A 14213-nucleotide genomic window follows, 5' to 3' on the forward strand; every position below is an offset into this window, starting at 1 on the left:
ATTGAGGGTTTCCGGAATATAAAAGATATGACAAAAGTCAGAAAACATAAAAACACTTCGCAGGTTTGGAATTTGTGGTTGTTGTTTTTTTGGATGAGTCACCACTTGCAGTGCTAAAAAATTACAACTAGATGTCACCCTACATCAACTTTTAATCAATATCTACCCCTCGCTTTGTGTCTCTTCCTCACACTATGCACACACACGTGCACATAAGCAGGCAAGCGCACATAAACGGCTCACATAAAATATATACAGCTCTGTTAAGCCAATCAGAACTTTCCTCGGTTTTTAGGTCTACTCAGATCATCTCACCCGTCACTGAGCTGGAGTGAGAGGCCAGCATTCACGCACCTGATCTCACCAAGAGGCGGCGCTGCTCCCGTCAGATCCCTTCTGGCTGTCTCTGTCAGCGTGAGTGTGGTTTTCTACTACACACAGCAGAGCAGGAGATTATGTAATGTTTACTATTATTGCGCTTTATCTTTCACAAGCTAGTGTCGTTTCCCTTCGTCGATGCGAAGGTCGAAAGGTCACAATGCGTATGTCATGTATCAAAGTGATTGTGCACGTGCAAGGATGCCCCGTTTCGCGCACGTGCCCTCATCTCATACGTGCGCATCCTTCAGCTTCATCTCCTCCACTGCCTGCAAGTTGCAAACACGGGGTTAGCCGGGTTTACGCCAGGCCACGCCCCCTCAGTCCAGCTGGTGGCAACACTCCTGATGACATCACCGCCGCGCCTGCCCATTGGACCCGAGACGTCGCGCACCTGTCCAATCGCCTGGCGGTGAAGTGACGTCAACAGACGTGGATCCCGTTCACTTTCAATGGAGTGGGCGGGGCGTAGAGATTACCCACGTCAGAACGAGCGGGATGCTGCGACGCCATTGGCTGAGAGCGGTGAAAGTGAGCGTCTGTTGCTGAGAGAAAAGGGAGAGGGAGAGAGAGCTTTGCGAGGGGCACCGATGCGTCCGGCTGCACCACACAAGATGTGACCAGTTCCGAAACTAATTTTTTAAACATGTGCTTGTTTTGCTTTGCGGCGACACTTTCACTATGTTTGCTCAGATAAAAATGCAATAATGCATTTCTCATGCAACAGTTGCATTATAATAAAAACCAGAATAACAGTAACCGCAATGTGGCGCCTCAGTCCTCAGGACGTGCATAAAGGTTGATGCATTATCACCGTCTGCTCAGGGATGGCACTAGTGCTGTCAATTATGGTAAACATACTCCTTTTCAGAAAGGGAGGGGCATTTGTGCCTTTCTATTGGCTCGCAGTTATTTCTTCCCTCCTCACGGCCCTCCCTCATGCTGTTCCTATGGTTCCCAAAGCTCTTATTGGATACTGTAAAGTTTGGGACAAGACACCGGTCCGGCGCAGTGCCCCCGCCGCCATTGGCTGAATCCGCCTGTCTGTCAAGTGGATTTTGACAGCCCGCCACGCCCCTTGGTCTATGGTAGCGACGCTAATTGGCTACTGTACCTGTCAGCGATCTCTCATTGGTCAGCTCGCCCAGCTGTTAGTTGTTCATTCACCATTTTGTGACTGTAGTGGAAAAGAAGACCGATACTTTTTTATATCCTTGTTTGAGTTTCAGTGGGGGAAAGACATGTTTTGCGGAGGAAAAGTGAAGCGTGAGCCCGGACCGCACAATTGTCAAAGCCGAGAGCCGAGGGACATTACCAAGAGTTGTGCGAGCCTCCTCATCGGCAAAATAAGACCATAAATCTTTCTCTGGCGAGGAGAAAAGCTCTGTTTTGGTGAGTTGAAACTAAGTTAGCACGAGACCATGCAGCTAAACTGACACAAATTTTCCGTTTCCAGGAGTAGCGAGCTAGCAAGAACCGAGAACCAACTGCCAACGGTCGGTCATTTGTTCCGCTACCGTCCGAAGAAATGGAGTGACAACGCTTTGCGAGCCGAGGAAGAGCTGAGAAAGGGGAGGGGTGGGTGTGTAACAGCCTAAAAACTTTCTGAAATGTTTTACCGCAGTCCCACGGACGACCAAGAAGCATTACAGCGTTATTCGGCTTGTAGTACAATTCTGGGTTTAGTGTGGAGCACTTTTCTTTCACCGTAGTTTTCAAATTTGACGTGAAGCAGCGTTAGCGTATTAAAAAAAAAACAACCGACCTATTTGCAGCATTGCAGCCCAAATGCTTTCTTGTCGCCACACAATCTTGTTCGGTTCGTGTACAAATGGACGTGGGAGAAAATGGGAAAACAAGAGAGCAAATATCATCCCGTTTCCTAGTGGTCTTGCTGTCGGTGTCATTATGTTGGTACTTGAGTCTGCTGCGTACTACGACTACTACAGCCACCACTACTAACGTTACTGAGCTGCTTACTAGAGCGAAACATCAACAGATTTCTGCTTTTTCTAAGTTTTAAAATAACTGTACAGTCAGTGTCCTCTCTGAATTCACTGAGGAAGCGTCTCTGGAGTGGCTGCGTGTCCACTCCGGGCGTTATAGTGAGTGTTTGCATGCCAAACATCGTATAATGAAGAATTGGGCTCGTATAGTTGTGGTAATAAAAACGTCACCACAGACCGGTTGTTTGTGTTTGTTACCGAGCAGTGTGCTGCACAGCAGACCGCCTGACTGCCTCGAGTCATAATACTCCTTTGACATTGTGTAGCGCCTCTCGTAGTACTCGCCGAGATCAGCGCAAAGAAGCCGGGGAAGCATCCCATGTTTTTATGGCTTTCCCTCGCCGACACTCCACTTTTCTGCATCGCAATCCCGCAGTCACTGTCAGTGTACCCTTGGCATCTCTAACTGAGCAGCTTGTAACAGTTTTGTCATTCTCATTTTTGCTGTATTTTCAGTCAGGAATTTTAACGCTTGTTTTTGACTTTTGGACCTCAAATATCATCCTCTTTCCTGCATTCCTCATATCCTCATTATTGCCCTTGTGTGGCCCCGATAGTGTAGGCATCTTTGCAGAGCTTGTTGAGCAGTTGGCCATTGATGTGCCATTGGCAGTTCTGTCATTTGGTCCTAAACAGGAACAGTTGCCATCTGATCTATGCTACAGCCTCTGATCAATAGGGGCCAGAATGCACGCATTCCAGGCTTTGTTGTTACTCTGTTATTGATATATCTACAGTCAGATATGCCATCCACTTAACAGCTGCCTGTATTCATCCTACGTCACAATGGATGCTCTCTATAACAAGCGCACTCATACCCTCTTGCTGCACCAAAAATACCCTAACATGTTGTTTTTTAATTGTGTCACGTTGTCCGTACAATCACAGCCCACTCATGAGCATGTTCATCAAAGTGTGTGTGTTTGTGCATGCATGTGTGTGTAGCAGACAGCATGTTCCTTTTTGCTGTTTCATGTGTGAGTGTGTTCCCTGGTGACCCAGTTAAGGGCAAAGCCACCCTGCCATGCTGAAGTGTAGGAAGGGCCATGGTAGGCTTCGCTATCATGGCCGTACTTCTGTCTTCTTCTGCCATACCATCACATGTTCTTCCTTCTCCATCTCTGTCTTCGTCACTGCAGCCCTGCGCCCATACAGACACCCATAAAATGGTTTTAGGAGAGGGATGAGCTGCAGTGTGCCTGGTAACTACGTATACACTCGCAGTGGCATATGGTGCAAATGCAGTGTTGAACAAAGTAGTCACAACCTAAAGACAGCCATACACAGCCTGACACCTTCTGTACTACTGACAGCTCCAGTGTCCCTCATCTTCTGCACACACTGATACACACATCCTGTGCCATGTTGGTGGAGCAACGGCTAAAATCTCTGTAACTGACTGAATACACTGGCATCAAGGTTGAGGTTTATTAGGGTTGTATACAGTACAACTTCATTTTTGTGTGTGTTGATGCTGAGATAAGACTCCCTGTGAATGACCGTGCTGCGTGTTTGTGTATATTTGGTGCTTACATGCATCTGTGTCTAACCTGCCGAGAAATCAGCACTGAGATGTGTGTTTCTCATGTCAAAATTGAGGAATCGTGAAAGAAGTTTTTATTCATTCAATTTTTTACAGAGTGGATGAGTGTTTATGTCGCACAATGAATGCATGAGTGTGTGACAATAAACAGGTTCAAGTCAGATTTTACCGGTATATGCATGACTGCACTGTAAATTCCTGCGAGAGCATTTAGTGTGTGTAAAGTTAGCTGCTTGGATGTGGAGGAGGGTTACATTTTGTGCTCCTGTATATTTACGGGTTAAAACAACACCTTTTGCTGTTTAAGGAAATGTCCAGTCCAACGCCATGGAGATGTAAATATCTGCCTGTTTAAGATTTACAATAGCTTTAAATCAGACCAGCAAATATCGGACTCTGAACCTGCTCAAACGCTGAAAGGTGTACACAGCTTACTACCTGAATTATGACTGAGTTCCTCTCTGCTCCGTCCGCATTCAGCCCAGAGGACAATCAGAATTTTTTATCATTATGTTTTTGATTAAAAATGTATGCACTAAAACTGCACCCTGGAGAGACTTTTTTGATTTAGACTGGCTTTTTGCATCTTGGACACACACATAGATTTAAAGGTCTTTTAAAAAGATGGCTGAACACTGAGAGTTAAAAGATCTTTTTACAACTTATTCAGATTTACAAAAATATATAAGCACCTCTATAGTAACTTATAAGTTACTAGTTGTAAACTTGTACCAAGTACCTAGTTATGAAAATATAACTAGGTATGTGTCTAGTTATAAAACTCTTTTTCTATATTGTGTGAACACAATCTTTTGTGCCATCTGTTACCTTCAAAGTTACAAAAATGTGACTCTACACACATGCCTGCCACTGGCATATTAGCCAAAGCCTAGAGCATTTTGGGAGGCCATGAGCATGACCAAGTGCATTTTTCTAAGCTAAGATCAGATCCTCATGAGTTGTTTAGCTAACCAGTCCATCAGCCATGTGGCTCTGACTCCTTCCTGTCTTTTCCAGTGCTCTACAGTAACCAGCACTCCCAGTCCAGGCTTTGGCACCTACTTTAATGAGGGGGTATATGCCCTGGCAGTGGGAGGAGGTACATTCCTTTACTCGGAGTTCTTCTTCCTTTTTCTTTCCCATGATTTGTCAGGGATGGACGATTTAAACATGACATTTACAAAACTACAAAAATCTTTTTCCCCCCTACAAAAATCTGCAGTAATTAGAGAGTAAGCAATGTTCTGCAAGTGTTCTTTACATACTTTTATTAATTTAGGTTTTGTTATTAGCTAGTATGGTCAGCTAATTGTATGTATATTATTGTGTAATGACATGGTGAAAAAATCTGTATTTTATTTGTGTCAGTTTAATTTTTTCCACACATTGAAGCTGACTCGAATGCGGCTCACCTTCTTCTGTTGCATACATTTAGAAACAGTTTTGTAGTTAACGATAAATTTGCAGTTATAAATAGAGTGGTGTTTCCAAATCTCCGTGTCAGCAGGAAGCCTCACAGTTACAGTGGAATAGATAAACTCCAGGTGTGAAACTACACACATGGCACTATTGCAGTGAAATAGCAAACATCAGGATAAGTATTGGTATAGGTATTGACAGACAATATGTAGGAAATTATCAAAATGGATACATTTCACTGCTGTGTATTGACAGTATGTAGCAAAATATTAAACATACAGAGTAATTAATCTGGAACTAGTAATAAAATTAAAGTCTGTTTAAATAATAAATAGTGTGTTGTGCTTGAGTAGAGGTCAAATGCAGAGTCAGTGATGAGTGTGTAGAAAACTTCGGTTGTTTATTAGTCATTCAGGACCCTGAAGAAATGCGTTTTTGTAAAACACAAAATGGAATATACAGTGCTACTCATTTATATTGAATATTATGAGTAAGGTCACCTTATGTGTGTGTGTAACAAACTTTCCCAGTGTGAGTGTATGCACTGTCTAAATTAGTGTGCATTTCCATCTATATCTGTGTATGTAGGACGTCAGGCATTTGCAGTTGTCTCTAGGCTTAATCAAGGGCAGCACATATGCACACGTCTGTGTACGAGTGCACAAATGTGTGTCTGATTTTGTGTGTCACTGTGTTTACTCTGTAATCTTGCTCAGTGAGAGTGCCTGATCTTTTAACCACCTTTTAAGTCATTTTGGGCATATCTAACCATGGCACATTATCCTGATTATATTGTTTTTAGTACAAGTGTGTGTGTGTGAGAGAGAGAGAGAGAGAGAGAGAGAGAGAGTGACAAAAATATGACTATAAAAGACTGAGACATTGAGAAAGGGTGAGTGAGGGCCAGCAAGGGCTAGGATGAATGTGGAAATTCCCAGCGATTCCACAGGAACAGCCTATTTTACCAAACATACAAACAGCACATTTCTACCGCGCTGTCTCTCGTTCACACACTGATGCTGTAGGGTGACCTCACCCAGGCCACAGTCAGTCTTTTTCCTTCTGATAGAAGTCATAATGTATGTCATGTTTCTTCCCGAGCTGATCATGCAGCATCGAGTCTACGCTGCAAAGAGTCAGAAAGCTACCTCGTCATGTCACAGTAGATACAAGTGTGTGTGTGTGTGTGTGTGTGTGTGTGTGTGTGTGTGTGTGTGTGTGTGTGTGTGTGTGTGTGTGTGTGTGTGTGTGTGTGTGTGTGTGTGTGTGTGTGTGTGTGTGTGTGTGTGTGTGTTCGTTCAGGTGCTGGCTATACTTGTGGGGACCAAATGGCCCCACAACTGTAGGAAAACCGAAAACAATGTCACTTGTGGGGACCTCATTTCGGTCCCCACAAGTTTAAACAGTGTTTTCTTGGCCATGTTGTTGTTAGTGAAAAAAATAAAAGTGCAAAAACGTTTCTTTAGGGTTAGCCATTGTTTTGGTCTGAGTTAAGGTTAGGGTTAGGGTAAGGGTTAGGGGTTAGATATGAATGGGAGTCAATGGTATGTCCCTACAATGATAGAAAAACACAGTGTGTGTGTGTGTGTGTGTGTGTGTGTGTGTGTGTGTGTGTGTGTGTGTGTGTGTGTGTTTGATGGATAAAGACATAATTTTGTCTGCATGCTTTCAAATTTTACTTTACATGTAATCTTCATTTAAGAGACAAATTGAAGCCAGTGTTCTTTCTTTCTTTCTTTCTTTCTTTCTTTCTTTCTTTCTTTCTTTCTTTCTTTCTTTCTTTCTTTCTTTTAAAGAAATAAATTAATAATTTACCATAATTATCACAAAATCTGTATTTATTTTTTCGACTTTTTTGTGCTAAGCTAACACAATAACTCATACAAATGACTGTGTGTTCTTTATTTTCATGAAGTCATCATGTAAAAAAGTTTTATGATGCAATGTTTTTGTAATTGCTTGCTTGCTTTAAGAATGCAAATTCTTGCGTAAAGGCAACTACACAGAGACTTGCACGCAGGCGCTTTGTAGAGAGTCAGGCAGGCATGGATGGTGAATGACAACATACTTCAAATATTGATTGATAGCCAGTGAACTGTAGCATCCTTCTGGGTATGACAACATTTTTGTTCTCAGCAATTTTTGATCAGGAAAATAATAAATGACCACCTGTCTTCTGCATCTCCTTCTTCATTTCCAGACTTCAACTACAGAGCACGGAAAAGTGGAAGAAAAAGAAGAAAAAGTAGAAGAGGACAAAAAAATTATAAGGAGTGCTTTAGAAGTGGAAAAAAAAGAGTTGCACAATCTACAGCAGTTTGTGAACAGCGAAGAAGAGATGAGATCATTAAAGAAACACAGAGGGCGTTCTCCCCCATTAACTAGAGGCAGAGGGGGGAGGAGGAGAGGGGCCTCGCAGCCTCTCCAAGAGAAAGACCCCAAAAGAGTCAAGAGGGAGACGCTTGTCAAAACCACACAGCACACACCCAACACCCCCTCCAAGCGCAAACACACCCCACCCTCTGCCACTGCCAACTCTAACGAAGAACCAATCGTAAACAGCAATAGTCTCACAAAGGGGGAGCCTACTGAGCTGAGCAAACCTGTGGAGTCAGTTGAGAATGATGGAAAGGGAGCAGAAGAAAAGGTAGAAAAGGAAGCGATAGTGGGCACGAATGGAAATAGCACCAAGCCCACCAATTCTGTAGCATCTTCTACCTCTGCCCCGGCACCAATCTCCGCAGCTACTCCCCCTCTAACCACAAATCACAGCCCCAGTTCAGTCTCCAGTAGGAAAACGGCCACATTTAAGGCTCGTGTACCCAAGAAAAAATACACATATGAACACTTTACTAACAATGCATGTGCCATGAATACCATTCCTACCTCCAGCCCTGCACTCATACATAACAGTTACTGCAGTAAGATCAGTAACAGTGTGAATAGTCTGAATAATAATTTGATGAATAGTAACAATATTAGTAATAGCATTAATATTAGCGCCAGTAGTGGTAATAACAGTAATGTCACAAATGATATTAAGAAGATAGCTAACAGTAGTAACAGTTGTGCTGGGAATACTTTTATCAATAGCAGTCATAGCAAAAGTAATAATTGCTCAGGTAATCAGCCATCAATGCTAGCTGTGGATAGCAAAGCAACAGAAGATCATTTAATCTCCATGCAGGATAAAACCTTCAGGACAACAGATTCCTTGGAAAAAGTGTCCCAAACTAGGGAAAATGAATCAGAGGGGACCCTTATCTCAGTATGCTCCTCTTCCACTGATACAGCTAGTGAGCACTCAACTGACCTGGATGTACTGGAAGCAACAGGACCAAAACTTCATCCGAAGAACTCCCACATCCCTGCTCCTCTCCATAACTTGCACTTTAAAGAAGCCAGTCCTGCAGAGGGGCTAGCTGAAGCTCTGGCCAAAGGTATGAAGAACCAGAGAATTCTGGCTCGGCAGATAAAGAGGACTGTGGCGAGTAGTGTTGAGACTGCAGGTACTGGAGACTCTTGCCTCTCATCATCAGTCTTTAGACCAGGGGTAGTGCGTAAAGTGAGTGCAGATACTGTTGAAGTCCAGCTTAACGGAGAGGAGACCCTTATTAAATATCCTTTTTATGGTGGAACCATGACAACATCATCCTCAGGGGCTGAGTGCACTGTGGAGTTCATTTTGGATGCCCCCCCATCCGGCATGGCACCTGTTGCTATTGGGACCCAAGTGTGTGTGCCGTTTGGTGGAGAGGAAGGAGGTCCTCTGCTGTACAGGGAGGGGATTGTTGGTCAGGTGGACCCTCACCCAGGTGTCTCATTTCCTTACCAGGTGCTCTTGAATGAAGAGAGAGAAACTCTGGGTAGGAGAGGGGGAGAGAAAAGGAAAGCAAATGGTCAGGCTGTATGGGTGTCCCGACAGAGCCTGAGACTGGTCATCCCTCCCTGGGAGGTCTCACATTTAGATGGTGGAAGGGTAAAGGAGAGAGAACGGGACAGGGAACGGGAAGAGAGGGAGCGGCGGGAGGAGATGGAGGTAGAGAGGGAAGTCTGCCAGCTAAGCATTGGAATGGGAGTGCTGGGAGGTGGAGTGAGGTTGGGTCATGGTTTTTCACATGAAGGGGTTTCAGGAAGGCATACCTATGGAAATGTACATTCACCTTCCTCCGCTGCCACTGCAAGTGTAATGACCAGCACAGGTCATGGGTGCGGAGATAATTACTCAGACCGAGAAAGACAAAAACAGTCTAAAACTTCAGAAGAGGATGTTGAAGTGTCTTGTTTTAACATGGGCCACACCACTGGTCCAATAGCAAATTCTGGGACCTCTCAGCACAGAAACGTAATCCCCAAATCCAGTGGCTTCCCTCCCTCCTCCCCCCACCTCTCTGTGGTGCGGAGTCTGGGACCCCCACACCTCTCCACCATAGCTAGTCTTCAGCCATCCCCATCCCCTGGCTTACCGGGGTCTGAAATGAACAACCTACCTCCATCCAAGACCGCTCCGACCCAGAACCCTACTCCTACTTTAGGCGGGGGGTCCTCCTCTACCTCCTCTCGCTCCAGGACTCCCCTCTCCTTGGCTCAGCAAAAATACAAAAAGGGTGATGTAGTGTGCACCCCTAATGGAATCCGTAAGAAGTTTAACGGTAAGCAGTGGAGGAGGCTGTGCTCCAGGGAGGGCTGTATGAAGGAGTCTCAGCGTCGAGGATACTGCTCTAGACATTTGTCCATGAGGACCAAAGAGATGGAGGCAGCAGGTGGAGAGAAAGGAGGAGGAGGAGGAGGCAGCAGCTCAGGGACAGTCACCCCCTCTGACCTCCGGGGGAGAGCAAGCAGTGAATTTGAGTGGGATGACACATCAAGAGAGAGCAGTGAGACGAGTAGCAGAGGAGATTCTAGACCCCGCTTGGTCCTCCCGTCTCTCCTCCCTCATGACCTATCGTCACGCTTTGACTTCGACGAGTGTGAGGCCGCCACCATGCTTGTGTCATTAGGGAGCTCCCGCTCTGGCACCCCTTCTTTTTCTCCCATCTCAAACCAGTCGCCCTTTTCCCCTGCCCCCTCTCCCTCACCCTCCCCGCTGTTTGGTTTCAGGCCAGCCAACTTCTCGCCGATTACTGCCTCACCGGTCTTGCAACACCGGCGGCACAGACAGCCCAGTGGCACGGGGGGAGGAGGTGGAGGGGGCAGTAAGGTAACAACCCCAGCCGGAGGAGGAGAAAGGGAGAGACACACATCGGGCATCCAGCCCTCCTTCCACAGCAACTTGACGTTTACAGTCCCAATGAGCCCCAGCAAGCGAAAGCCAGACGCGCTTCCTCCACCACCTCTCCCCTCACACCACCACGATTACACTCCCAAAACAGAACTGGAACAGGAAGACCCAAACAACTCTTTCAGGGTGCTGTCCCCCCAAACACTGGCCTCACATTCCTGCACACACACACCCACGTTCTCCCGACCCAGAGGAGTAGCCACCCTCTCGTCCAGCAGGCCACCATCCTCCACCGCTGTTTCCCCTCCTCCTCTACTGGTGTCTCCAACTCCTCCTTCTCCTCTTACTGCAGATGGAGGGCCCCGTCGTGTGGTCCCCATATCCCAGCAGGCCTTACGGGACTCCCCTGTCATCGTGAGGAATCCCGAAGTCCCCCTGGCAAAATTTACAGAGTGTCCCGTGGGAAGAGGAGGAGGAGGAGATAGAAATGAGGGGGAGATAGATAACACTTCATCTAAAGATGTCGCCGTAACCCCCCTTAATCCTCAGTCAGTTTCCGGCCTTCAGGTTCCCGTCCCAATTAATGCTGCCGCAGCCACAGTACCTAACGGCACCGTCCTCTTTCGGAGTCCAGCCCAAACTCTGTTGCTCGTCTCCCCGACACCTTCCTCCCTGCCCACCACTGACAACCCCGCCAACACCCTGCAGGCCCTGTCAGTTACTGTCAGCACAACGGTCACAGCTCCGGCTCCCAGCAGCACGAACAGCTCCGGTGAACATGAGGAGAACAGGGGCCCAGGATTTGGTGGTGAGGTCCAGCAGCCAGTTCCCTGTCACCCCTCTCCCACTGCCCTGCTGCCCCTGATCCTGCCAGCAGAAAGCCTTCACCCTGCTCCACGAAAGGACATCATCATGGGACGTCCTGGCACAGGTGAGAACTGGCGTAAATGTGTGGCTATAGTTTGTATGAGAGGTTAGTGACTTTGAATGAATGAGGAGAAACTTTCAGGGCTACGTTGAAATATATGAGTTGGATTGCAGGTATTACAAGAACAGCAGATGAAAGGAATTATGTGAAATAAGCATATTATTTGATAGTTGTTTTTTTTGCATGTTCACAATCAATGAATTAAAAAAAGCAAAAATCCTAAATTAAAAAAATAATTTTAAAAAAAACGCATTGTGTCAGAAAATATAGATATAATCTGTTCTGGTTCAATTCTGGAACAATGAGTTGAATTTCACAAATTAAAGTGGACTAAAGACTTACAGCATAAAGAGAAATAAATGTCCTGCTTGATATATAAAGTTGCAGCTCTGTATTTACAATTGAAAATGAAAGAAATATTCCTTTCTAAATTTAATGAATCCCAATTTTTAAAATTTAGCACCTGAGAAGAACTTTTTTGTAGCAGACCCATACAGTGTATCAATAATAGCACATCATTGCATTTCAATTCATAATTAGCCTCATTTAGTTCATCAACATAATTTAAAAATAACTTCTCTATGCAGTCTGTGTGTGTGGTGTATCGATCTATCTATATACATATGGCTTGGTAGCCCACATTTTGCAGGAAGATGGTAATACTTTTTTGCTTAGAAAATGAAACAGAAATGCACTAATTGTGCACTTAAATCCTTAAATTTTAAGGAAGGTACTGAAGGAAAGAAAAAAATGTATTCTGTACTTTCTTTGCATTAATATGAATTTAGCTGAAGCTACTTTAAAATACATAAAATTCAATAATGAGAATGCTGAGCAAATTAGTATAAATATAGTGATACAAGTTTCTCTGTATTTGGCATACACACACACACACACACACACACACACACACACACACACACGCTCAATCAAATCGAAGGAAATTAAGAAAGGGAGTTGTTTTAAACCTTTATAAGTAATAAGTCTTAATTCTAAAATTACATTTTCCATTCAAATACATAGTACATAGAAAGTACATAGAAAGGAAGGAAGTATATATTTTTTCTGTATGTTTATTTCTGATCACTGAGTACTAACCAGCCAGTATTATGCTGTGTTTTATTCAGCAGATACACTGATTTCTGCTAAACAATAGTTTATGAAACAATCATAGTTATTTTCAATAAAAATGAATAAAAATAATGTTTTTAAATTTTCTACAAAAACTTCTCTGAGAACAGATGACACCTGCACTGTAATAGAAGGCCTGATTCACATGAAGATGCTGCTGCCTCTGTGGCCCAGTGAAAGAAGCCCCTGTTAGCTAGCGTGCTATTGTCCCATATGGTCTGATCATCATCCTTGTGCCTGTTGGTAACACTAAACTAAATACTTAAAGGTCACATGATCCATGCACGCCCTCGAACAAGCACCTGTGATTCAGCAGATCAGGACCAGGCTTGTTAGCATCATTACCGATGTTTAAAAATGTACTATTCCTTAAAATCAATGCTCAGCACTCAGTAAAGTGCCAAAGATATATCCTGCTTTCTCTGACTTTTGATGGTGACTTTTTTCATGTATTCTAGAATATTTACAGCCAAATGGTATTAGAATAACAAAATTACTAAAGTAAAAATTCAATTAATGTTGGCTTTGTTTTTTATAGCAAATTGAAAAGAGCAAAAATAATTTCTAGGTATTTGTGTATGAGTGTGTGTGTGAGAGAGGAAAAGTGCAAAAAGAGAAAATGTGTGCATAGACATACATGCACTGGTGTTTTTCTGTTTTTCTGTAGGGATTAGACTGTAAATGATGCAGGATTAGCTTTGTCGATGTTGGAGAGTGTGTGCGTGTGGGCTAAATGAACAGTATGTATGCCAGTGGTTTCGGTTTAAGTTAAGAGAAAAAAAAGGAGTTCTGATCAGAGAATTAGTGAGGAAAGCCTCTGTGAAGATGGGAGCATGGATGAAGACATAAAATGCAAGTTTTGTGTAACTCTTTCACCTGTTTATTTCTTGAAAAAATCTGGCCAAAGTACTTATTATTGTAAGGGTGTGTGGCTGACTTCCTGACCCTAACTAGTGTTCTTACTCACCACAAAACTATTTCTGTTGACTCTTGCTGTGTGTATGTTCATGTGTTTGTTTGTTTACCAGTGACTCACGTAAGAATATAGTGAAACAAGGTTTGAACGGCCTCCTTGGCTGGCAATACCACTGTGGGCTGGGTTCTAAATGTGTGTGTGTTTGTGTAAGTTTCAGTGTATTGTGTGGGTGTGTAAAGAATTTTTTTCTCAAAGTCATGTGGGAAAACGGTGTATTATAGCACATGTAAATGTGTGTGTGCAAGTGTATGAGAGAGTGTTATTTATAATCCGCTTCAAACTCGAGCATAGTTTTCCATTCTGGTGTATGTGGACACACTGTAGAAGTTAATGTAATCTACTTCACCAAGTCCGTTTGACCTTACTGTTTACGTTCTTATCTTTGTGCTCACAAGTGTGACAGGGAAGTGGACAGGGAAGGGAGCGCTGTCATTTTGAGTGTACGGTCTGTCCTCAGATCCCCTTTTTGCACCTGAAGAGATGCTGGATGAATGAATAGTGTTTCTTTGTGTGAGTGCATGCACACTTGGTGTGTGATCGTGAGCAACATATGTGGGTGTTTTCTGTAGAGTTAGACGGGGTGTGCGAGTTTTTGCGTATGGGTATAGGAG

At 44.1% G+C, this 14213-nt stretch overlaps 1 protein-coding gene across 2 annotated transcripts in view; it reads left to right on the top strand.

Annotated features, from left to right (window-relative positions):
- The first annotated feature begins 1547 nt into the window (after positions 1 to 1547).
- The window catches only part of cicb (capicua transcriptional repressor b), a 38400-nt gene continuing 25734 nt past the window's right edge, over positions 1548 to 14213 (top strand). For both annotated transcript variants that reach the window (XM_022210850.2, XM_022210851.2), the window contains exons 1-2: positions 1548 to 1770; positions 7547 to 11498. In XM_022210850.2, the coding sequence (XP_022066542.2) occupies positions 7685 to 11498 (3814 nt within the window). In that variant the 5' untranslated portion in view covers positions 1548 to 1770; positions 7547 to 7684. The remainder of the gene's footprint in view (positions 1771 to 7546; positions 11499 to 14213) is intronic.

This window comes from Acanthochromis polyacanthus, chromosome 12, assembly GCF_021347895.1.
Source record: "Acanthochromis polyacanthus isolate Apoly-LR-REF ecotype Palm Island chromosome 12, KAUST_Apoly_ChrSc, whole genome shotgun sequence".
In the NCBI taxonomy this organism is placed as follows: Eukaryota; Metazoa; Chordata; class Actinopteri; family Pomacentridae; genus Acanthochromis; species Acanthochromis polyacanthus.